This window comes from Pongo abelii, chromosome 13 (genome assembly GCF_028885655.2).
Source record: "Pongo abelii isolate AG06213 chromosome 13, NHGRI_mPonAbe1-v2.0_pri, whole genome shotgun sequence".
NCBI lineage: Eukaryota > Metazoa > Chordata > Mammalia > Primates > Hominidae > Pongo > Pongo abelii.
In genome coordinates, this window is record NC_071998.2 from 119,792,340 (window position 1) to 119,818,018 (window position 25,679).

General features: G+C 48.6%; 1 protein-coding gene across 29 annotated transcripts in view; it reads left to right on the forward strand.

Annotated features, from left to right (window-relative positions):
* Nucleotides 1–25,679, forward strand: part of ODF2 (outer dense fiber of sperm tails 2) — a 46,378-nt gene that overhangs the window by 15,274 nt on the left and 5,425 nt on the right. For 26 of the 29 annotated variants that reach the window (XM_054519429.2, XM_054519425.2, XM_054519433.2 and 23 more), the window contains 12 exon segments: nt 1,396–1,556; nt 3,006–3,135; nt 3,703–3,834; nt 11,640–11,711; nt 12,874–12,945; nt 14,020–14,136; nt 14,782–14,967; nt 15,445–15,554; nt 17,979–18,114; nt 22,521–22,631; nt 22,796–22,900; nt 24,590–24,748. In XM_054519429.2, coding sequence (XP_054375404.2) covers nt 1,396–1,556; nt 3,006–3,135; nt 3,703–3,834; nt 11,640–11,711; nt 12,874–12,945; nt 14,020–14,136; nt 14,782–14,967; nt 15,445–15,554; nt 17,979–18,114; nt 22,521–22,631; nt 22,796–22,900; nt 24,590–24,748 — 1,491 coding nt within the window. 29 annotated transcript variants of the gene reach the window in all.

The window sequence follows — 25,679 nt, forward strand, 5'->3', positions numbered from 1 at the left end:
GCTACTCACGAGGCTGAGGTGGGAGAATTGCTTGAACCCAGGAGCCAGAGGTTGCAGTGAGCTGAGATCGTGCCATTGCACTCTAGCCTGGGCGACAGAGAGAGACTCTGTCTCAAAATATATATATATATATATATATATAAATAAAAAAATTAACAAAAACAAAGCCCCAAAGAGGCCAAGGAAGTTTGTCCTCAGTTGCTGTGCTGTCTCTTGGGGTGGGATGTGGCAATGGAATTGGAACTAGAACCTGGAAGTCCAAGGTCCCCAACTAGGAAATTGGCAGAGTTGTCATTAAAATCCAGGCCTTAGGCTTGGATTGCTATGTCAGCCTATGTCTTCACTGCTAACACGACCTGTGTCTTTAATCCTCCACCCTGTACTGGAGGTCCAGAGAACCTCCTGGAGAACCTAGGGCTGGCTGCCTGGCAATAGGCCCTTCTTGGCCAGGCGCGGTGGCTCATGCCTATAATCCTAGCACTTTGGGAGACTGAGGAGGGCAGATCACTTGAGGTCAGGAGTTCAAGACCAGCCTGGCCAACATGGTGAAACCCCATCTCTACTAAAAATACAAAAATTTGCCAGGCACACGCCTGTAATCCCAGCTACTTGGGAGGCTGAGGCAGAAGAATCACTTGAACCCAGGAGGCAGAGGTTGCAGTGAGCTGAGATCGCACCGCTGCACTCCAGCCTGGATGACAGAGTGAGACCCTGTCTCAAAAAAAAAAAAGCCCTTTTTCCCCTATAGCTCAAAGTGCAAGAGCCTTTTTGTGACATCTCTCCTCCTGTGGTGTGTCAGCCAAACCACGGTTTGCAACCTGGCTTCGTTCCCAACCCACAAGTCACTGGGGCTTTCTGTACTGAGTTTTCTCATCTACAAAAAGAGAATCAGCATCTCCCAGGAGAGTCAGTCTTCATGGCAGTTAACTGAGATTGCACCTATAAGGCCCTGGCACGCAGCCTGTGTAGTTCTCAATTGGCAGGCCCCTTATTTTTTTGTTTTTGTTTTTTTTTTGAGATGGAGTCTCGCTCTTGTCGCCCAGGCTAGAGTGCAGTGGGCACGATCTCGGCTCACTGCAACCTCTGGCTCCTGGGTTCAGGCGATTCTCTCCTGCCTCAGCTTCCAGAGTAGCTGGGATCACAGGCACACGACACCACATCTGGCTAATTTTTGTATTTTTAGTAGAGACGGGGTTTCACCATGTTGGTCAGGCTGGTCTCGAACTCCTGACCTCAAGTGACCTACCCACCTTGGCCTCCCAAAGTGCTGGGATTACAGGCGTGAGCCACCATGCCCGGCTGGGGCCTTATTTTGGTCCAAAGCATTGAGCCTAGCAATGTGGCATAGAGGAAGGACCTCCCTTCAGTGGCCCCTGCCTGGGTCCCCCTGCGCAGGTCAAGATGCAAAAGGGTGAGCGCCAGATGGCCAAAAGGTTCCTGGAGGAACGGAAGGAAGAGCTGGAGGAGGTGGCCCATGAACTGGCCGAGACTGAGCACGAGAACACGGTGCTAAGGCACAACATCGAGCGCATGAAGGAGGAGAAGGACTTCACCATGTAAGGCGGCGCCTGCCCTGCCCCCACTGATCTATTCCTCCCTGCCAGGCTGCCCTGAGCCCTGGGCAATAATGGAAAGCAACGGAGGAGGTGGGCACAGGCGCTGTGCCTGTGCTCTGGAGCCTGTTCAACAGTCACACAGTTAATTACAGTTAATTACCTGGTTGTGCTTATGATTTGTACTATGAGGGAAAGGGAGGACCCCGTGGATTGTGGTGTGGGGCTGGGTAGCAGGGAACTGTTTCTGGAACAAGTGAATATTTAAGGGGCGTCCTGCAGGATGGTTAAGTGTTCGGCAGGTGGGTGCTAGGGAAGAAAGCACGCTACTCAGTGGGAACATCTTATGCAAAGGCCCCAAGGTGGGAAGGTGTTTGTAGCTGAGAAATGGAAGGCAGGCCAGAGTGAGTGGGCAGAGGATAAGGGGGCCACACAGGTTGGCAGGGGGCCGGCTCTCAGCAGCCACTTTGAGGTGTTTGCATTGAGGGCCTTTGGAAGCCATGGGAAGGATTTATTTTATTTAATTAATTTATTTGGCCGGGTGTGGTGGCTCACGCCTGTAATCTCAGCCCTTTGGGAGGCCAAGGCGGGTGAATCACAAGGTCAGGAGTTCGAGACCAGTCTGGCCAACATGGTGAAACCCTGTCTCTACTAAAAATACAAAAAATAAGCCGGGCGTCGTGGCAGGTGCCTATAATCCTAGCTACTCTGGAGGCTGAGGCAGGAGAACTGCTTGATCCTGGGAGGCATCTCAAAACTTTTGAGATGGAGTCTCGCTCTGTCATCTAGGCTGGAGTACAGTGGCGTGATCTTGGTTCACTGCAATCTCCGCCTCCTTGACTAAAGTAATCCTCCTGCCTCAGCCTCCCAAGTAGCTGGAATTACAGGTGCCCACTACTATGCCTGGCTAACTTTTGTATTTTTAGTAGAGATGGGGTTTCACCTGTTGGCCAGGCTGCTCTCGATAACACCTGATCTCAAGTGATCTGCCCGCCTCGGCTTCCCAAAGTGCTGGGATTACAGGCATTAGCCACTGTATCCAGCCTACAGCCATGGAAAAATTTTAAAAGCAGGGAGGTGGCCTGACTAGCCTTGGCTCCAGCGTAGAGAAGAGGTAGAAGGGCTCAAAAGCGTATCTGAAGATGGTGGGTAGGAGGGCGTGACAGTGTCGGGGGCAGTGCAGAGATGACAATGGTGGCTGTTTGAGAGAAACAGGGCCACAGGTAGCTAATGTCTCCTGGTGTGGAGGCCCTGGTCTGGTGCCCAGGCAGATGTAACTTCTGGCCCTGGTCCTTTCTGAAGGCCACCCAGGCCAGAAGGGCTGTCCCTGCCCCCTCCCCCACTTTTCCCTGACCAGAGGTGAGCGCCCTAGGGCATTGTGAGGCAAGCCTTGGATCTCTGGGCATGCGGGGGCCTGGGAGGGCTCACAGAGCCCTGTCTTTCTGGCCCCAGACTTCAGAAGAAACACCTACAACAGGAGAAGGAGTGCCTCATGTCCAAGCTGGTGGAGGCGGAAATGGATGGGGCTGCGGCTGCCAAGCAGGTCATGGCCTTGAAGGATACCATCGGGAAGCTGAAAACGGTAGGTGGCAGGTGGGAGGACCCCAGCCATGGAACTGGCCCAGGGAGGGGGCAGCTGCAGGCTGGGCAGGGTCTTTACGTGTCATCAGGCAGACTTTATGACATCTTCAGGCTGGGGGAGGGCACGCTTAACTAGGCCCCCACCCACCACTCTCACTTCCCAGTCCTTGACCCTTGAAGATGACCTCTGGTCACCAGGGCCTCTGAGGAGACCTCATCATGGGTCACCTGGGATCACAGTGAGTCAAGGCATGTGGTTGATTCCTGCAAGTATCAGCCACCAGGTCTTGACATCCTCATTTGCTTCCTCCAGGAAGTCTGCCCTGACTGTGCTCACCCACACTGAGCCTTCCCACCCCTTTCTCCACCTTTGCTTGGAGCAGGCTTAGCTTCTGCTTGTTCCTTTAGGTCCGCCGCTTCCAGGAAGCCTGCCCTTGATCACCTTGGCCCTGTACACAGCCTGGTTCTCCTTGTCTGGGCTTCCTGGCACCAGACCTCTTGAGTGCCCAGGGGGCCTGCTTCTTCCGTTCTCCCCCTGCATCTGTAAGACTGGCTGCTTGTCTTCCAGGAGAAACAAATGACCTGCACGGACATCAACACCCTGACAAGGCAGAAGGAACTTCTCCTGCAGAAGCTGAGCACATTTGAGGAGACCAACCGCACCCTCCGAGACCTCCTGAGGGAACAGCACTGCAAAGAGGTGAGCTCGGGGCCTGGCTCTGTCCCTCCAGCTCTGCATGCCCATCCTCTCTGAGCCTTTCTCCTTGTCTGTAAAAAGAAAATAAGATTGGTGCCCAACCTGAGAGCTTAGAGAGATGTAATGAAATCGTTCACATGAAGTGCTCAGCACCCAGTAGACAAGTACCATCTTAGATGGTGTTGAATCCAAGCCAGGCAGCGCTGGAACGACCTTGAAAGTCAGGAGAGGGGCAGTGGGGAGTCAGGGAGCGGTTCAGCCCAGGGCAAAGAAAAGAGAGTTCCAGACCTGAGCTTTTTGTTTGGTGAGAGAATGATTAATAGCTGGCAGACACAAATTGTGTGGTCTCATTTTGTTTTCTTAAAATCTGTTCTCTGAGGGTGGGCATGGTGGATCACTTGAGGTCAGGAGTTCGAGAACAGCCTGGCCAACATGGTGAAACTCCGTCTCTACTAAAAATACAAAAATTAGGCTGGGCGCAGTGGCTCACACCTGTAATCTCAGCACTTTGGGAGGCCAAGGTGGGTGGATCACGAGGTCAGAAGTTCAAGACCAGCCTGGCCAATATGGTGAAACACCATCTCTACTAAAAAAATATAAAAATTAGCCAGGTGTGGTGGCGTGCGCCTGTAATCCCAGCTACTCTGGAGGTTGAGGCAGGAGAATTGCTTGAACCTGGGAGGCGGAGGTTGCAGTGAGCTGAGATCGTGCCACTGCACTCCAGCCTGGGTGACAGAGCGAGATTCCATCTTGGGAAAAAAAAAAAAATTAGCCAGGTGTGGTGGTGGGTGCCAGTAATCTCAGCTACTCAGGAGGCTGAGGCAGGAGAATTGCTTGAACCCAGGAGGCAGAGGTTGCAGTGAGCTGAGATTGTGCCACTGCACTCCAGCCTGGGCAACAGAGCGAGACTCCATCTCAAAAAAAGAAAAAAACATTGTCTGGGCCGGGTGCAGTGGCTCATGCTTGTAATTCCAGCACTTTGGGAGGCCGAGGCGGGCAGATCACCTGAGGTCAGGAGTTCGAGACCTGCCTGGCCAACGTGGTGAAACCCCATCTCTACTTGAAAAATACAAAAATGAGCCTGGCATGGTGGCAGGCGCCTGTAATCCCAGCTACTCAGGAAGCTAAGGCAGGAGAATCACTTGAACCCGGGAAGCGGAGGTTGCAGTGAGCTGAGATTGCGCCATTGCACTCCAGCCTGGGGAACAAGAGTGAGACTTCGTCTGAAAAAAAAAAAAAGTTGTCTGAACATTATATGTTAGCAAATATAGTCGACCCTCTGTATCTGTGGGTTCTGCATTCATGGATTCAGCCTTGGATTGAAGATATTTGGAAAAAATTACATATTCACTGAACATGTATAGACTGTTTTTCTTGATATCATTCCCTGAATCATATAACAACTATTTACATAGCGTTTACCTTATATGAGGTATTATAAATAATCTAGAGATGATTTAAAGTATATGGGAGGAGGTACATAGGTATATACAAATACTGTGCCATTTTATATCAAGGACTTGAGCATCTTTGGATTTTGGTATCCACAGAATGTCCTGGAACCAGTCCTCCATGAATACCAAGGGATGACTGTATTTCTTTTCTTATTTTGATAGTCAAATAAAAATTAATGATGTACAACATGTTTTGACATATGTACACAATGTAGAATGGCTAAGTCAAGGTAATCAACATATGCATTGCCTCACATACTAAGATATTTGTGGTGAAAACACTTAAAATTATCTCTTAGCAATTTTCAAGTATACACATCAGTAACTGTAGTCACCATGTTGAACAATTTCTCCTTGTCTAACTGAAATCTTATATGCTTTGACCAATATTTCCCCAATGCCCCGCAATTCCATCTCTGGCAACCAGTATTCTGCTTCTGTGCAACTTCTTTTTTTTTCTTTTTTGAGATGGAGTCTTGCTCTGTCGCCCAGGCTGGAGTACAGTGGCACAATCTCTGTTCACGGCAACCTCCACCTCCCTGTTTCAAGTGATTCTCCTGCCTCAGCCTCCCGAGTAGCTGGGACTACAGGCGTGTGCCACCATACCTGGCTAATTTTTGTATTTTTAATAGAGACGGGGTTTCACCATGTTGGCCAGGATGGTCTCATTCTCTTGACCTTGTGATCCGCTCACCTCAGCCTCCCAAAGTGCTGGGATTATAGGTGTGAGCCACTGCGCCCGGCCAAGTTCGACTTCTTTAGGTTCCACATATAAATGAAGTCGTGTGGTCTTTCTGTGCCTAGCTTATTTCACTGAGTATAATATCCTCTAGTTTTGTGCATGTTGTGAAAGGATTTCCTTTTTGAAGGCTCAGTAGTATTCCATTGTGTATCTCTACTGCATTTTCTTCATTCATCTGTTGATGGACACTTAGGTTGATTCCGTATTGTGAATAATGATATATTAGCAAATATTTCAGAAAAGACTGACAGTATAAACGGTTGTCTCCTTCTTGGTTCTAAGCAAAGAGATGACAATAGTCTCAAAATGCCAGTGCTAATGAAATGGTGACATTCTTCTTATTTTTGCTTTTTTTTTTTGAGACCGAGTTTCATTCTTGTTGCCGAGGCTGGAGTGCAATGGCATGATCTTGGCTCACTGTAACCTCCACCTCCTGGGTTCAAGTGATTTTCCTGTCTCAGCCTCCCTAGTAGCTGGGATTACAGGTGCATGCCACCACACCCGGCTACTTTTTGTAGTTTTAGTAGAGATGGGGTTTCATCATATTGGTCAGGCTGGTCTTGAACTCCTGACCTCAGGTGATCCACCTGCCTTGGCCTCCCAAAGTGCTGTAATTACAGGCGTGAGCCACCGCACCAAGCCCTGTTTTTTTGTTTGCTTTGTTTTAACATTGTCAACCTTGTTTTTATCTTTATTATTTTTTTTTCTTGAGACAGAGTCTTGCTCTGTCGCCCAGGCTAGAGTGCAGTGGCACGATCTCGGCTCACTGCAACTTCCGCCTCCCGAGTTCAAGCGATTCTCCTGCCTCAGCCTCCTGAGTAGCTGGGATTACAGGTGCGCGCCACCATGTCCAACTAATTTTTGTATTTTTAGTAGAGACGAGGTTTCACTGTGTTGCTCAGGCTGGTCTCGAACTCCTGAACTCAGGCAATCTGCCCGCCTCGGCCTCCCAAAATGCTGGGATTACAGGCATGAGCCACCACGCCCAGCCTTATCTTTAAAAATTAATATATTGGCCGGGTGCAGTGGATCATGCCTGTAATCCCAGCACTTTGAGAGGCCAAGGCAGGTGGAACACTTGAGGTCAGGAGTTCGAGACCAGCCTGGCCAACATGGTGAAACCCCGTCTCTACTAAAAATACAAAATGTGATGGGTACCCGTAATATCAACTACTCAGGAGGCTGAGGCAGGAGAATTGCTTGAACCCAGGAGGGGGAAGTTGCAGTAAGCCTAGATTGCACCACTATACTCCAGCCTGGGTAACAGAGCGAGACTCTGTCTCCAAAAAAAAAAAAAAACAACCCGTTAATATATAAAATAAGGCCGAGTGTGGTGGCTCACACCTGTAATTCCCACACTCTGGGAGGCCGAGGTGGGAGAATTGCTTGAGGCCAGGAGTTTGGGACCAGCCTGGGCAACACAGTGAGACCTTATCTCTACAAAACATTTTAAATTTAGCCAGGTGTGGTGGCACACACCTATAGTCCTAGCTACTTGGGAGGCTGAGGTGGGAGGATTGCTTGAGCCCTGGAGGTCAAGGCTACAGTGAGCTGAGATTGTGTCACTCAGGCTGAGTGACAGAGTGAGACTGTCCCCCCAAAAAATTATATATATATATAACAAGTAATGTAAAGTGGTATACTCACTGCCCAGCTTTTTTTTTTTTTTTTTTTTTTTTTTTTTTGAGACGGAGTCTCGCTCTGTTGCCCAGGCTGGAGTGCAGTGGTGCAATCTCGGCTCACTGCAACCTTCCCGTCACGGGTTCAAGAGATTCTCCTGCCTCAGCCTCCCGAGCAGCTGGGATTACAGGTGCCATGCCCGGCTAATTTTTGTATTTTTAGTTGAGATGGGGTTTCACCATGTTGTCCAGCCTGGTCTCAAACTCCTGACCTCAGGTGATCCACCTGCTTCAGCCTCCCAAAGTGCTGGGATTACAGGCGTGAGCCATCGCACCCAGCCACTCACTGCCCAGCTTTTAAAATAAGTGTCTTCATAGTTGAATCCCTTTTGTGTGTCATTTTGCAGTAACCTTGTCTCCCCTCAGAGGGAAGCTTTATTAATTTTTTTGTTTGTTTTGATACAGAGTCTCACTCTGTCACCCAGGCTGAAGTGGCATAATCTCAGCTCACTGCAACCTCTGCCTCCTGGGTTCAAGCGATTCTCCTGCCTCAACTTCCTGAGTAGCTGGGATTACAGGCGTGCATCACCACACCTGGCTAATTTTTTGTATTTTTAGTAAAGATAGAGTTTTGCTATGTTGGCCAGGCTGGTCTCGAACTCCTGACCTCAAGTGATCTGTCTCACTCGGCTTCTGAAATTGTTGCACTCCAGCCTGGATGACAGAACCAGACACTATCTCAAAAAGGAAAGAAAGCCGGGCATGGTGGCTCACGCCTGTGATCCTAGCACTTTGGGAGGCTGAGGTGGGCAGATTGCCTGAGCTCAGGAGTTTGAGACCAGCCTGGGCAACACGGTGAAATCCCATCTCTACTAAAATACAAAAAATTAGCTGGCGTGGTGGTACACTCCTGTAGTCCCAGCTACTCGGGAGGCTGAGGCAGGAGAATCGCTTGAACCCGGGAGGCAGAGGTTGCAGTGAGCCAAGATCACGCCACTGCACTCCAGCCTGGGTGACAGAGTGAGACTCCATCTCAAAAAGGAAAAAAAAAAAGCCTCTTGCTCTAGCCAGTTTTCTCCTTTTTTGGTTTCTTAGCGTCTGTCATCCTGGAGTCCCATCTTTAATTGGAGATGAAGGGTCAGCTAATTTGAATTCCCACCCAAAAGTGGTGTTTCGTGCTTAGTCCAGGCTCAGCTCCTTGGTGCCCGTCTGTGCTCAGGGCTGCCTCACCATCTCGGTGCTTGCTGGGTAGTGCTCAGTGTGGTGGGGAACTGCTCTGGCTCTGGAATCCGAGTCGGCTCCAGGGCCCAGTGCTGCCCCTTCCAGCTGTGTGGCCTCACTTGCCTTCACTTCTCCCAGCCTTGGTCTCCTCCTCTGTGAGATGAGGGTGGTGATAGTTCATGGCTCTTAGAGTAGGGGGCTTTGGTGAGTTCATGCACATAGGATGGCAGAAGAGTTGGGCAGTGGTTTCAGTGCCCCAGGGGAGGCCTGGAGGGCAGTGAGAACAGCCTCAGGTTCTGCATCCATGGCCAAGCCTTTTGTCCCATGTTCTTTGCCTCTTGTTGCCAGAGAAACCATAATACTATCTTTTATCAGTTCCTAGGTCCCCAGGAAACTTTGGGAACTGGAGAGCCCTTTTCTCTGGGCTTATGAAGGGGATCTGTGGATCTGAGAGGGAAAGAGCGTGAACAAGATGTCCCTCCCTCAAGGGATACTTTGTTCAGGTGCCAAGGAAAAATAGGGACAGTCACAAAGACATAGCCCAGTGAGAAAATGGGCCAGGGTGGCAGCAGGAAACCCAAATGGCTTATATGAGAGGATGCTAATCCTCACTGGTAATTAGAGAAGTGCAAATGAAACCAGCAGGAGTGCTGTTGGCAGATACTGGCAACAGAGGCAGAGGTTGGCTGCTGCCTGGTGCTGGTGAGTGCAGGGAAGTGAGTCTTCCCACATCCTGCTTGTAGCCCGGTGAATTGGTGCAGGCATTTTGCAGGGCATTTCAGCCACAAATCTCAGACCTTCCGACCTGGCCATTCCTCTTCTTGGTATCATCCCTAGAGAGGCACTTTGTATATGCCCAGCAACGTCTATTGCTGCAGTGTTTGTAGTTGCAAAACATGGGAACAGCCTCATTGTCCAGAGGTTGTGGGGAGAGGTTAAAAATGGCAATGGCATATTAGAGACATGGAGAGGTTCCACGTGCCATGGCATATTAGAGACAGAAAGCAGATCAGTGGTTGCTAGGGGCAGGAATGGGAGGGAATGGGAATGGCTGTTTAATGGTACGGGATTTCTTTTTTGGGTGATGAAAATGTTATGGAGCTAGATAATGGTGATGGTTGTACAGTATTATGAATGTACTAAATGCTACTGAATTTTACGCCTAAAAATGGTTAGCCAGGTGTGGTGGCACACACCTGTGGTCCCAGCTACTGAGGAGGCTGAGGTGGGAGGATCACTTGAGTCCAGGATTTCAAGGTTGCAGTGAGCTATGATCCATGATCACAACATGCACTCCAGCTTGGGTGACAGAGCTAGACTGTGTCTCTAAAAGAAATAAAGAGGTTAAAATGACAAGTTTTATGTTACATATATTTTACCACAATTTTTAAAAGTTAATAATGGAATATACCAAAGCCATTTAATTGTACACTCTATTTTTTCTTCTAGCTTTATTGAGGTATATTTGACAAACAGAAGTAGTATACATTTTAAGATGTTCATCGTGATGATTTGATACCCAAATACATTGTAAAGTGACCACCTCAATCAAGCTGATTAACACATCCATCACGTCACATGGTTACCTTTTTTTGTGTGTGTAGTGACAACACTTAAGATCTCCTAGCAGATTTCAAGTATATCATACATCATTAATTATAGTCACCATGCTGTACACTTTAAATGGTGTTCAAATTTATATCTCAATAAAGCTGTGTTTAAAAATCAAGTAACGGCTGGGCGTGGTGGCTCACGCCTGTAATCCCAGCACTTTGGGAGGCCAAGGTGGGTGGATCACCTGAGGTCAGGAGTTTGAGACCAGCCTGGCCAACATGGTGAAACCCTGTCTCTGCTAAAAATACAAAAATTAACCGGGCGTGGTGGCAGTTATCTGTAATCACAGCTACTCGGGAGGCTGAGGCAGGAGAATCGCTTGAACCCGGGAGGCGGAGGTTGCAGTGAGCCAAGATCGTGCCATCGCACTCCAGCCTGGGGGACAAGAGCGAGACTTCCTCTCTAAAAAATAAAAAAATTAAAAAAAAATTAACACATAAATACAATATGATATTATTTTCCTAAAGTTACACATGAATCCCTTTCCCCTTCCCCCAGAGACAAACAATATTTCTCTTGATGCAGCAAAATACTGTTTCATTACAGAGAAACAGCATTTCAATACAGTATTGAATTCTGTACAGTATTTTCAATACAGAGAAATACAGTAGATGCAGAGGAAAAAGATGGGAAGGATACTCTTCAAACTAATAGCAGTAGGGTAGGGTTTGGAGGTGGGTACAGGAGGAACTGTAGCTTTATTAGCATTCACTATTTCATAGTGAGAATATATTCACATTACTTTTCAAATTAGAACTATAGTTATTTGGGACAGGTATGGTGGCTCACACCTGTAATCCCGGCACTTGGGGAGGCCAAAGCAGGCAGATAGTTTGAACCCAGGAGTTTAAGACCAGCCTGGGCAAACAGGGAGACCCTCCAACTCTGCAAATAATAATAATGTTTAAAAAGTCAGGCATGGTAGTGCATGCTTGTGGTTCCAGCTACTTGGGAGGCTGAGATGGGAGGATGGCTTGAGCCCAGAAGGACCAGGCTGTGGTGGGCCATGATTGCACCACTGCACTCCAGCCTGGGCAACAAAGTAAGACTCTAAAAAAAAAAAAATACAATTTTTGGAAAAGGTAAAGAATCAATAAAATGTAGACATCTGGGTTTATTGCTTAATGACTTGACCTTTTCCTTTGCCTTTCTTTGAAGGATTCTGAAAGACTAATGGAACAACAAGGAGCACTACTGAAACGGCTGGCAGAGGCCGACTCAGAGAAAGCGGTAACTAAGGCTGCCCCTGTCTACTCTAGTGGGTACAGGTGGCAAGAGCGTCGTTCGGCTACAAAGTGTAGAGGTGCTTGGATCAAGGCAGGAGGGCTGGAGCATTTCGCTGGGTCTTAGTTTCACGATCTGTAAAATGGTCTGATGTCCTCCTGTCATGCTTGTTCTGATAGGTTTGTCTAGTTAGTTACTTGAGACCTTGAGCCACAAAGCGGGACACCAACATAGGGAGGGTAATAATGATGTTGGATTTGTAAATCATCCGTGTCTGTTAAAGCTGGATTTCCATCAAATTTGTATTATGGATTCAAAGCCATCAAAAAGCACACACCTTTGGACTCAGTAATCCTAATTCTAGGAATCTCTCCCAAAGCAGCATGTTCCAAAGTCTGTTCATGGAACCCTAAGTTCCTCAAGATGTTAATGAGTGCAAGAAACCGAAGGGGAGGTTCCATAGCCAGTTAAATTTGGGAAACCATAGGCTGGCCTGAACATGAACAGCTTCTTCCAAGACTTTTTTGGAGTGTCTGCTGTGTTAATGCTTATCTAAGTCTCCAAGAGAGGAGAAGGAGACAGAGGCCCAGTTTCCCAAGGTGTGGCCTGTGGCCTCTGATGCTTAGTCGATGAAGGAGTGGAGATGCAGCAAGCTTGGCGATAATGCCTAAACCTGCATTCCCAGCTCAAGAACCCTTGTTAAGTTATGATATAGATCAGTAACTTGAAACGTCAAGCAGCTCTTTCAAAAGATACAGAAGATTTAATCACATTGTGGTAAACATGAGATTTTAGGCTATGGAACAAAGTAGGCATATGACTTTTTTTTTTAACAGGGTGCTGAGCATATGAGTTTTAATGTGCATTAACAGTGGTTATCTCTGCATGGGGGGTTACGGGGTTTCTTTGGAGGATTTTTTTGGTGTGTTCTCAATGTTTTCTACAATTAACATTACTGTTCTTAAATTGCAAAATAAATACATGTTCATTGTTTAAAAAAAGTGTTTTAATGTATATGTTAGGTGCTTCCTACCAGGATCTCTGACATGGGCCAATGTATGTAGGACCTTGGGCCCCAGTGGCCAGGCACTCAGAAGTTTCTCTCCTCCCTGGGCCGGGCCTCTTTGCCCTTCCCAAGGGGCACCTGACAGCCTGTGTTCTCTCCCAGCGCCTGCTGTTACTGCTGCAAGACAAGGACAAGGAGGTGGAAGAGCTCCTTCAGGAAATACAATGTGAGAAGGTATTGTCCCCAGCAGTTGTGCTTTTTTTTTTTTTTTTTTTTTAAGACGGAGTCTCGCTCTGTCGCCACGCTGGAGTGCACTGGCGCGATCTCAGCTCACTGCAACCTCTGCCTCCCGGGTTCGAGCGATACTCCTGCCTCAGCCTCCTGAGTAGCTGGGACTACAGGCGTGCACCACCATGCCCAGCTAATTTTTGTATTTTTAGTAGAGATGGGGTTTCACCATGTTGGCCAGGATGGTCCTATCTCTTGACCTCGTAATCTGCCTGCCTTGTCCTCCCAAAGTGCTGGGATTACAGGCATGAGCCACTGCGCCCAGCCGCAGTTGTGCATTTTTATGAGCCAGTAGAATATAATGGATATGCAGAGAGCTGGGTTCAAATCCTGCATTTAGGCCGGGTGCAGTGGCTCATGTCTGGCACTTTTTTCGAGACCAGCCTAGGCCACTCCCTAGCACTTTGGGAGGCCAATGCAGGAGGATTGATTGAGGCCAGGAGTTTGAGACTGTCCTGGGCAACACAGGGAGACCCCATCTCTACAAAATTAAAATTAAAATTAAAAAATCAACCAGGTGTGGTGGCATGCACCTGTAGTTCCATCTACACTGGATGCTGAGATGGGAGGATCACTTGAGCCTGGGAGACTGAGGCTGCAATGAGTCATGGTCATGCCACTGCACTCCAGCCTCGGCAACAGAGTGATACCCTGTTACAAAAAAAAAAAAAAAAAAAATTGTTGACCACGCATGGTGGCTCACACCTGTAATCCCAGCACTTTGGGAGGCCGAGGCAGGTGGATCACTTGAGGTCAGGAGATCGAGACCAGTCTGGCCAACATGGTGAAACCCTGTCTCTACTAAAAATATAAAAAACTAGCCGGGTTTGATGGCACGTGCCTGTAACCCCAGCTACTCAGGAGGCTGAGGCGGGAGAATCGCTGGAGCCCTAGAGGTGGAGGTTGCAGTGAGCCGAGATTGCGCCACTGCACTCCAGCCTGGGAAACAGAGCGAGACTCCATATGAAAAAACAAACAAACAAAAATTGTGCCTCCATCACTTTCTCTGTCTCTCCACAGGCTCAAGCAAAGACAGCCTCTGAGCTTTCTAAATCCATGGAGTCCATGCGTGGGCATTTGCAGGCACAGCTTCGGTCCAAAGAGGCTGAGAATAGTCGCCTGTGCATGCAGATCAAGGTACCTATTGGCCCCACAAGTGCGGAAAGAGGAGGCAAGCGCCTGCCAATTTGATGGTAGTGGCCTGGCCCAGATATCACACTCAGGAAGTATGCCTCCAAAGGTTTCTGAGGCAGCTGATGACAAAATACTCAGGCCTCAGAGACATTCTAGGACAGTGGCAAGAGCAATGGACAGAGACCCAGGAAGTGTTGGGCATCCTTCCCAACAGTGACGGGGTTGCGTGCCATGCCCGCAGGCCTATCACTTAATCCCCTAGGCCCTCAGTTCTCCTAATTACCCAAGGGAAAGGGATGGTCTCTTTGTAGCCCAGGGGTCCTCTGAGGTCATAGTCTGCTGAGTGACCAAGGAACTATCTCTGACCACAAGGCTGGGAGTTCAGGGAAGGATTCCAGAGCAGTTCTGACCTAATATCAAGACCCCATGGGCTGAGAGATCCAGGGAGGTGTCGTGGGGAGCTGGGAGGGACTGTGTCTCTGGTCCGAGTTAGGGGAGCCTCTCACACAGCTGAGCACTTTTTTCTGTCTTCCTCGTTTCCTCTCTGCTCTTGCCTTTTCCTCCCTTTCTCCTTCACCCTCTGCTTTGCCTTCCCACAACCTCCTTGTCTCTCTTCTCCCTCTCTGTCTCACCCCTTCCCCCTTCCAGAATCTGGAGCGCAGTGGGAATCAGCACAAGGCAGAAGTGGAGGCCATCATGGAGCAGCTGAAGGAGTTGAAGCAGAAGGGAGACCGAGACAAAGAGAGCTTGAAGAAGGCCATCCGAGCCCAGAAGGAGCGAGCCGAGAAGAGCGAGGAGTACGCTGAGCAGCTGCACGTGCAACTCGCCGACAAGGTCGCAGGCCTGGGGTGCCCAGCTCCTCACCTGCCCTGAGGAGGGCTGGGTGATGGCAGAGGGGTGGTCAGCCAGATGGGTAGCGGGGAGGGGTGGGGGATGAGGGATGGTAGTGGTGGAAAGGATAGATAGCTGGGGAGGAGGGAGAGGGAGTTAAGGAGATCAAATGGGTAAAAGCTGGATGGATGGGTGGCTGGAGATGATTGGAGGCTTTGTAGAAGAGTTCAGCCACATCAGCTTTGTGGGTGAGAATAATGGTTAAGGAAGGATTTACAAACAGGATGCATTTGATTGCTAGAAATCTGGGAGCACTAGTTGGGCTCCCACTGTCGCTCCCAGCGCCCTCTAGAAAGGTGAATTCCAGAATGAGGTTTAGGTTACCAGGGTGAGAAACCACCTAGGATGAGCCCGCTCCCAGCTCCTGGCAGCCTCAGCACTGACACTAGGCTGACAGGCCCTTTTATCCCGTGTTCCCAGGATCTTTATGTTGCTGAAGCTTTATCCACTCTGGAGTCCTGGAGGAGCCGCTACAACCAAGTTGTAAAAGACAAGGGAGACCTCGAGCTGGAAATTATTGTCCTGAATGAGTATGTCTTAGAGTAGGAGAGGGAACGTGGCGCTGTTGAGGGACTTGGGTGTGCAGGTGGGAGGGGCCTGGTGGCTCAGGGAAGGCCACGTGGCTGCTGTTTGTACTCTCCAGGTTGGGGGCTGCACTGGGCTGTGATGTGGGCAGCCCTGAGCTAGGCTTTCTGGTTGGAGCTGGGGTGCAAGCTCTGGCCCTAGTCCTGGGGTCCTACCCTACTGTCAGGCACTGGCTAGGGGCCGGGTCTCTCTGGTCACAGAGGTGTGGGTCTGACTTTAGCACCTGGGCCTGATCCTGTCCCCAGTCTACACAGCATTTGAAATGGGCACCCTGGTGTCCTCATTCCTATTGGGGAATGGGGCAGATGGTGACCCAAGTGTCTTCTCTCTGTTGTCTGCCCAGGGAGAGCAGCTGTTTGCCAGTGCCTGCCAATCAGTAGGTCAATGGTATGGCATGGGAGTAGGGGGCAAAAGTGGCCTCAAGTTGCAAGTGACTGAGCTGACACCTTTCTTGCCCACTGGTGAACTGTGAGCAGTGACCATTCATTCCGTCATTCTCCTTTTTTCCTTCATTTATTGGAAAAACATATATTGAGCATCTACCATATACCAAGCTGCTGTGTGCTGGCCATCAGGGTTACAGCAGTAAGAAGACAAATGCGTTCCCTGCTCTCCACTCTGTAGAGGAGACAGGGCTGCGAGAGGCACGGACTCCCTGGACTAAGCATAGGTCATGGGGGCGCCCATTTAGTCTCCTAGGTCAGGAAAGTCTCTTACTGTATTCAACTCAACTTAGCAAACATGTTCTGAGAACCCGCTATGTGCCAGGCTCTATACCAGCTGCTGTCCTTAGGGCGTTCTCTGTCTAGTGGGAGAACATAGATACCTAAGACAGAAGCGTACATGGTACAGGGGAGGGGTCAGGGACAAGATGTCTTGAAGTCTGAACTGGGTTTTTAAGTGTGAGTAGGAGTTTGCCAGGTAAACCGGAGTTGCCAGCAAACTGATGTGTTTGCTTGGGCCTAGTCAGTGTTCAGTGGTGGACTGTAATTGGTCAATACTGAGAGCACATATTGTGCAAAGGTTTTTTTGATGGGTCTGTGGTCAAGATAGAGGAGTAAGCACCTGTGAGCACCAGGGCTCCTCTTGAGGCCACAGTCTCTGCCCTTTGACTGATGATAGCCTTGCTGAGTGACTGAGGGAGCAACAGCGAGCGGAAGGGACTGGGGGTGGGGCAGGCAGCTGGCTTCTAAGTTGGTGTCTTTCTCTCTATTTGTACCTTTTTCCCACACCACATTCATTGCTGTTCCTTCCTGTGTTAGGTGGGTGTTCATATGTGAATGAACAATCATGGCACCAGCCCCCTGCTGGGGGTACAAAAGCCCAGGGTGCTCAGGGTCCTGCTGGAGAGGAATGACTGGGTGATAATCCCTGACCAACAGCCTGGGAGTCCAGGAAGGGATTCCAGGAGAGTCTGTCCTAACACCAAGACCTGATAGGCAGAGAGATTCCAGGAGGTGTCATACGGAGTTGGGAAGGGATCATGTCTCTGGTCCTTGCCTTCCAAGGGTATCTTGGCCTTATGAGAGGATCAAGATGGGTACACATCCCTCTCTCTCTCTTTTTTTTTTTTTTAATGGAGACAAAGTCTTGCTCCTTCACCCAGGCTATAGTGCAGTGGCACCAGCATAGCTCACTGCAACCTTCAACTACTGGGATCAAGCAATCCTCCCGCCTCGGCCTCCCAAAACACTGGGATTACAGGTGTGAGCTGCCACACCCAGCCCACACTTCTCTTAATAAGTCATTGCTTATTGTTGAATTGTAGATGGTTTCTTGGAGGGAGAGGTATGGGAGACACATCTTAACGGACGTCGTTCAGAGGTGGGACAGGCATGGGAGTGCCACAGCAGCAATGCCAAGGCAGGGCAGCAGAGTTGCTTCTCAGTGTGGAGATTGGGGAGCAGGCAGGCAGTATGTCGAGTGATGAGAACACTTGGTCCCACACCACACAAAGACCTGGGTTCTTTCGAACCTGTGTAATTGGGCGGGTGCGGTGGCTCACGCCTGTAATCCCAGCACTTTGGGAGGCCGAGGCGGGCAGATCACGAGGTCAGGAGATCGAGACCATCCTGGCTAACACGGTGAAACCCCATCTCTACTAAAAATACAAAAACTTAGCTGGGCGTGGCGGTGGGCGCCTGTAGTCCCAGCTACTCGGGAGGCTGAGGCAGGAGAATGGCGTGAACACGGGAGGCGGAGCTTGCAGTGAGCCGAGATCGCGCCACTGCACTCCGGCCTGGGTGACAGGACAGAGTGAGACTCCGTCTCAAAAAACAAAAAAACAAAAAAAAAAAACCACACACTGAAAAACAAACAAGCCTGTGTAATTGATTCTCTCTGTCTGCTTTCACTTTGTGATCTTCCAGCCGGGTAACAGATCTCGTAAACCAACAACAAACCTTGGAGGAGAAGATGCGGGAAGACCGGGATAGCCTGGTGGAGAGACTGCACCGTCAGACTGCTGAGTATTCCGCATTCAAGCTGGAGAATGAGAGGCTGAAGGTTCGCAGTGAGAGCTGGGGACCAGGCAGCTGGGTGGGGCCCAGCGAGCTGATGAGGGGTCTTGTCTTAAGTGGGCCTGGGGGCATCTTGACTAACAGGGAGTCAGCAAAGCCTGGATTTGACCAGGCATGGTGGCTTAGGCCTGTAATCCCAGCATTTTGGGAGGCCAAGGCAGGTGGATCACTTGAGCCTAGGAGTTCGAGACCAACCTGGGCAACATGGCAAAATCCTGTCTCTGCAAAACATACAAAAAGTAGCCAGGCGTGGAGGCATGCGCCTGTAGTCCCAGCTACTCCGGAAGCTGAGTTGGGAGAATCGCTTGAGCCTGGCAGGTTGAGGCTGTGGTGAGCTGAGATCGCCCCACTGCACTCCAGCCTGGAAAACAGAGAGAGACTCTGTGTCAAAAAAAAAAAGAAAGCCTGAATTCAACTCCTTACTCTGCCGCTTCCTGGCTGTAGGACCTGAGTGAAAAATTCCATGCCTCTTCCTTAGGTAGAGGAAATGAGGTCCTTGTGAGAATGTGGTAACGCATGTGAAATGCTTAACATGGTGCACTCAGCCTGCGCACATGAGATAGAGCTCATTTGAGGTTAATGTGGGCTCTCCTGGGGGCCTGCTGGGCCCCTTCACGGGCATTAATTCTCACTTAAACTGTCCAACCTGCCAGTAACGTGATGATTATCTCCATTTGAAATGAGAATAAGGGGCCGGGCTCACGTCTGTAATCCCAGCACTTTGGGAGGCTGAGGCAGGCGGATCACCTGAGGTCAGGAGTTCAAGACCAGCCTGGCCAACATAGCGAAACTCCGTCTCTACTAAAAATACAAAAAAGATTATCTGGGCATGGTGGTGTGTGCCTGTAATCCCAGCTACTCAGGAGGCTGAGGCAGGAGAATTGCTTGAGCCTGGGAAGTGGAGGTTGCAGTGAGCCGAGATCGCGCCGCTGCACTCCAGCCTGGGCAACACAGCGAGACTCTGTCTCAAAAGAAAAAACAAGAAATGAGAATAAGAAAACTGAGGCTGAGAGAAAGGTCAAGTGTCTTGCCAAGATTTTGCCCTAGGAAGTATCAGAGTTGAGATTTGAACCCAAGTCTGACTCGAGCCCTAGCTCTTAACCTCACCATACCCATATCCAGCCTGCCAGGAGTGAGAGGCACCTGAGCAGAGGTTGACATTTCAGAGACAGGTTTTATCTTGCTTTTTTGTTGATCTGGGCAATAACATCTAGCTTTATTTTTTCACTGATTTTGTTTTTTCTTGTTAAGATTGATTTTAAGGAAGAATAACATATGGAAAAGTACACAGATCCTAGAATTTTCATAAAGTGAATATACTTTGTCCATCACTCACTCTGATTGAACCTTGCCTGCACTCTAGTGACCTTTCTTGTTACTAATACACCTGTAAAGGTAACTGCTAGACCATCTCCTGTCACCACAAATTAGTTGCCTGCTTTTAACTTTAGAGATTTGAATAGTTTGAATATCCTTGGGCCTGGCTTCTACTCTGCAAGTTTGTTGAGTCAGCCCCATTGTTTGTAGCAGTTTATTCATCCTCAGCGCTCTAGGGTATGCCGTTATATGAACACACCACAGTATATTTGTCCATTCTACTGTCAGTGGACATTTGGGTTTCCATAGTGTTGCTGTGAACATCTTTGTATGTCTTTAGGTGTATACATTTGGTGCGTCTTTATTGTTTATATACTTTGAAGTAGGATTGCCAGGTCATCATGGGGTGTGCATAAGTCTATATTTGGTAGATGTCACTGAATAGTAAAGTGTGTCACTGAGTAGTAAAGTAGTTACTGGTAGATGTTACTGAATAGTAAAGTAGTTGAACAAATCTCCACATCTGTCAGTGGTGAGTAAAAGGATAACAGTTGCTCCTTGCCTCCTTGGCAACGCTTGGTAGCTTGGTATTGAGTGTCTATTTTATGTTAGCTACTCCAGTGGGAGTGTAGTAGTATCTCATCTGTATAGTGCAATTGTCGGATAAATTAAAAGTAACATGCACGTCTTAACAGTTATTTAGGAGGCCAGCCATGGTGGCTCACACCTGTAATCTCAATGTGAGAGGACTGCTTGAGGCCAGGAGTTCTAGACCAGCCTGGGCAACCCCAGCAAGACCCCATCTCTACAAAAAAATTTTAAAAGCCAACAATTATTTAGGGGATTAGTTATAGTATGGTGCATCTGTATAGTGTATTACAGTGTGGCCATTCAAAATGATGTTTGTAGGAGTAATATTTTCCTAGTATAATTTTTTTTTTTTTTTGAGACAGAGTCTTGCTCTGTTGCCCAGGCTGGAGTGAAGTGGCACGATCTCAGCTCACTGCAGCCTCCACCTCCCAGGATCAAGTGATTCTCCTGCCTCAGCCTCCCAAGTAGCTGGGATTACAGGCATCCGCCACCATGCCCAGCTAATTTTTTGTATTTTTAGTAAGAGACAGGGTTTCACCACGTTGGCCAGGCTGGTCTCGAACTTCTGACCTCAGGTGATCCACCTGCCATGGCTTCCCAAAGTGTTGGGATTACAGGTGTGAGCCACCACGCCTGGCCTTTCCTAGTATAATTGTAAAAGTTAAATATGTTCATAGTAAAAATTCAAAACATTACAGAAATGTGATGTAGACATGAAGATCTTCGCTAGCCATGAACATATATTTTTCTAGATTTTCCCCCAGTACTAACATATCAAGCACACACACATCCACTCATCCATCCATTATTCTTTCACTTGCTTTTCTGATTTAACTATATTTACGGACATCTGTTAAGATTGGTTTTTTGAGCTTTATCTCTCTTTTAAGTGACTACTACTTATTTTATTCATTTGATACAGCATGATTTATATTGTCCCATTTAAGATGAATATTTGGGTTATAGGAAGACATTTATTTATTTATTTATTTTTTTATTTTTAAAATTTCCCTCCTGCATTATAAGTTGAGAGGACATTTATTGACTTGAGAGAAGTTCACAACATAATTTTTTTTTTTTTTTTTAATTTTTGGTAGAGATGGGGTTTTACCATGTTGGCCAGGCTGATCTCAAACTCCAGACCTCCAGGCTGGAGTGCAGTGGTGCAATCTCAGCTCACTGCAACCTCCACCTCCCAGGTTCAAGTGTTTCTTCTGCCTCACCCTCCCAAGTAGCTGGGACTACAGGCACACACCAGCACGTCCGGCTGATTTTTGTATTTTTAGTAGAGACGAGGTTTCACCATATTGGCCAGGCTGGTCTCGAACTCCTGACCTCGTGGTCCGCCCACCTTGGCCTCCTAAAGTGCTGGGATTACACTCCTAAAGTGTGAGCCACCACATCCGGCCCACAACATATTGTTAATTTTAAAAGTGTGTTACGGCTAGATGTGGTGGCTCATGCCTATAATCCCAGCACTTTGGGAGGCCGAGGTGGGCGGATCACTTGAGGTCTGGAGTTTGAGATCGGCCTGGCCAACATGGTAAAACCCCATCTCTACCAAAAATATAAAAAATTAGCCGGGTGTGGGGTGTGTGCCTGTAAGCCCAGCTACTCTGGAGGCTGAGGCAGGAGAATAGCTTGAACCTGGGAGGTGGAGGTTGCATTGAGCCGAGATTGTGCCTTTGCACTCCAGCCTGGGCAACAGAGCGAGACTCCATCTCAAAAAAAAAATAAACAAATAAAAAGTATGTTACATACAACCTGGCAGATCCCATGGTGGGGAAAAAGTATGTTACATAGCAGTAAGTATAGTATAGTCTCATTCTTTTTGACAGAAATGAAAAAGTTATGCAGCTATAGATATATAGCCATATCCCAAGTCATTAAGCATTAGGATTAGTGCGTCTTGGTTTTATCCCCATTTTCTTTTTTTTTTTTTTGAGACGGAGTCTTGCTCTGTCGCCCAGGCTGGAGTGCAGTGGCACGATCTCGGCTTACTGCAAGCTCCGCCTCCGGCTTCATGCCATTCTCCTGCCTCAGCCTCCCGAGTAGCTGGGACTACAGGCGCCCACCACCACGCCCGGCTAATTTTTTGTACTTTTAGTAGAGACGGGGTTTCACCGTGTTAGCCTGGATGGTCTCGATCTCCTGACCTCGTGATCCGCCCACCTTGGCCTCCCAAAGTGCTGGGATTAAAGGCGTGAGCCCCTGCTCCCGGCCTGGTTTTATCCCCATGTTCTTTAATGATTACATATTGCTTTTGGATTAAGAAAAAACAGAAGTCATTTATTTGCATCTCTATTCACTTGAGGTGGTAACATTAGGAGTCTTACCTGCTTCTCGGTGCTTCTCTCAGGAAAAGTGCTTTGTGGGTTAGAGTAGGGGGCCTTTCCTTTGCTGGTTCTTAGGATAGAGTTGAGGGTAGGAGGTCCACCTGAAGCAGAACCTTCCTGTGGGTTACTCATGAGCCATCCTTTCCAGGCCAGCTTTGCTCCAATGGAGGACAAACTCAACCAGGCACACCTCGAGGTCCAGCAGCTGAAGGCCTCAGTGAAGAACTATGAGGGGATGATTGACAACTATAAGAGTCAGGTAGGCCTCACTGGGGCCCTGGCCCTTCTGAGCAGTGCCCACCCTGCCCCCATCAGACTGGGGGCTCCCTACCAGGCCACTTCCAGGAAGGGTTGGGTATGGAAGATGGTTTTCACCAAAACGTGGCTCTGCCTAAGATGAACCACAGTGTTGTTGGTCCCTAGGTGATGAAGACCAGGTTGGAGGCTGATGAAGTAGCTGCCCAGCTAGAACGCTGTGACAAAGAGAACAAGATCCTTAAAGATGAGATGAACAAAGAGATTGAGGCGGTACTGCTTTCCTTCCTTGCTTTCTTCTCCTACCCAATTCCATATCTAACTCAATGACTGTGAGTCTGTTCCCCTTGTTTGCCTTTGACCTTACCTGATTTGGGCAACAAAGGTGAGCTCATTTTCTCATTGGTGGGCTCATCCACTCCACCCTGTGCCTCTCTCTCCTTTGTCTCTTTCTTGTCTCCTCTCTCCTCTCTCTCATGCTGCTGCTATGTCTTTTTTTTTTTTTTTCTCTTGGTTTTCTTCTACCTCCTTTTCAATTTTCTTAAAATAACAAGGAAAAAACTCTCCTGGCCGGGCACGGTCTCTCACACCTGTAATCCCAGCACTTTGGGAGACTGAGGCAGGCACGTCAACTGAGGTCGGGAGTTCGAGACCAGCCTGACCAACATGGTGAAACCCCCGTCTCTACTAAAAACACAAAATTAGCCAGGCCTGGTGGCACATGCCTGTAATCCCAGCTACTCGGGAGGCTGAGGCAGGAGAATCGCTTGAACCCAGGAGGTGGAGGTAGCAGTGAGCCGTCATCACGCCACTACACTCTAGCCTGGGCAACAAGAGTAAAACTCTGTCTCAAAAAACAAACAAACAAACAAACAAAAAAACCTCATGCTTGGAGCATCCAAGTAGACAGAAATCTAGTTATGCCAGGTCTTTGGCATGCCTATTTCATTCTATATGGTGTCCTTATTTTGTACCAGCCAGAAAATATGTCTCCCATCCTCTTCCCAAAAAGGCTTATTCTTCTACAGATGGTTTGGCTGATTAGAGCAGGGGATTATCTTAATGGTTACCTTGGAGATGGGCTGAGTCCAGGCTCAGCCACTAATTTGTTTCATAACCTTGGGCAAGTCAAGCCCCTCTCTAGTTCTCAGTCTCCGTGTTAAGTACAAGGATGGACTTAGACCAGATATTTCTCACTTTTCCCTCTGACCTGTAGCATTGTGACTGCTTTCCTAGGGGCTTTAGAGTAAGACTTTTAAAATTTATTTTATTTTTTTTTTGAGACAGAGTCTTGCTGTGTCACCCAGGCTGGAGTGCAGTGGTGTGATCTCAGCTCACTGCAACCTCCACCTCCCGGGTTCAAGCGATTCTCCTGCCTCAGCGTCCCAAGTAGCTGGGACTACAGGCGTGTGCCACCATTCCCAGCTAATATTTGTATTTTTAGTAGAGACGGGATTTCACCATGTTGGCCAGGGTGGTGTCGAACTCCTGACCTCAAATAATCTGCCCCCCCTTGGCTTTCCAGAGTGCTACTATTACAGGCGTGAGCCACTGCACCTGGCCTGGAGTTAGACTAGACTTTAATCCTGTGTTTACCAGTTTTTAGCTGAATGACCTTGGGCAAATGACTTAGCTCTCTTGATCCTTACTATACTTACATGGGGACAGCATCACCTATTTTACAGGTTGTCTGAATTAAATGAGCAAGTGTGCAGAGAGCCCCTGGTACAATGCCTGGGTCTTGGTGTTTAGCGTGTGGTTGCCATTGTTACGGGATAACTAAATGAATAGCAAGCCACCTGCTCAATGGCCAGCAGGGAGTGTAGGCCACAATTCTGCTATGGATTTTGCAGGATCCTCCACTGGGGACTGTGTCACCCCTGCCCTAACTCTAAAGGACTCTGCCTGGCTCCACTAGGAGCCAGGCCTTTCCCAACTGTGGGTCTTTCCTTCCTGCTTCAGGCACGAAGGCAGTTCCAGTCTCAGCTGGCTGACCTGCAGCAGCTCCCTGACATCCTGAAGATCACGGAGGCGAAGCTGGCTGAGTGCCAAGACCAACTGCAGGGCTATGAGCGGAAGAACATCGACCTCACAGCCATCATATCAGACCTGCGCAGCCGGGTAAGGGACTGGCAGAAAGGGTCCCACGAACTGACCCGAGCAGGGGCCCGCATACCAAGATGAGCTGCACGCCCCCCAAGGGAGGACTACTTCCTTTTTCTTGGCTGCTGCTTTTTAAAAGGAGTGAGCTATCATCAGTGCTGTGAAATAAAAGTCTGGTGTGCCAAATACCATGTGTTTGCACAAAGTGATTGTAGTTATAGGAGCCGTCACTTGCGTGGAGTCACTGGGCCCTCCTGCTGTTGCCCCCACCCAAGACTGCTGCCTCTGCCTGCCTCTGCCCGTGTGCTCCGCAGCTGTCCTCAGCTCCACACCCACAGCTGGGAGATGCCAGCAGACACCGAGCCACAGAATTTCTTTTTTTCTTTCTCTTGCTTTAGCTGCTTCTCCTGACTCTTTAACAGATTCACTGCCTGAGATTCTGTCCTGAAAGAAGCAAGCAGTCCCTTTCTCCCAGAAGCAGTCTGTCTCTGGGTTACTGGAACCATGCCTACTGCCTACAGTGTCCAAGAAATTATATACCGCTCATTTGCAGCGTGACCTTGGGCAAGGCCCCTTCTCCCACTCTTGACGTGTGTACTTGTGATAATTAGAAAAGGGGCTACCATTTTTTGAGCACCTCTTCTGTGTTCCTGCATTCTCTCATTTAATTCCATCAGAAACTTTGTGAGGTGCATGTGTTATTTTCCCCATTTTACAGAAAGCAGCCCAAGGCATAGAGAGGAGAAGTAATTCCCTACCATCACAGAGCTAGTACTTAGTAAGCAGGGATTGGAACCCAGCCAGCTCTGTCTGGTTCCCAAGCCCACGTTCTCAGTACTGTAACCTTACATTACCTGCCTTCTCCATTGAACCTGAGCGTTCTCAGGGCCTTTGAGCCCTGATAGCTGAGGCTTCTGCATAAAACAGCCCTCTGGGTAAATTCTCAAAC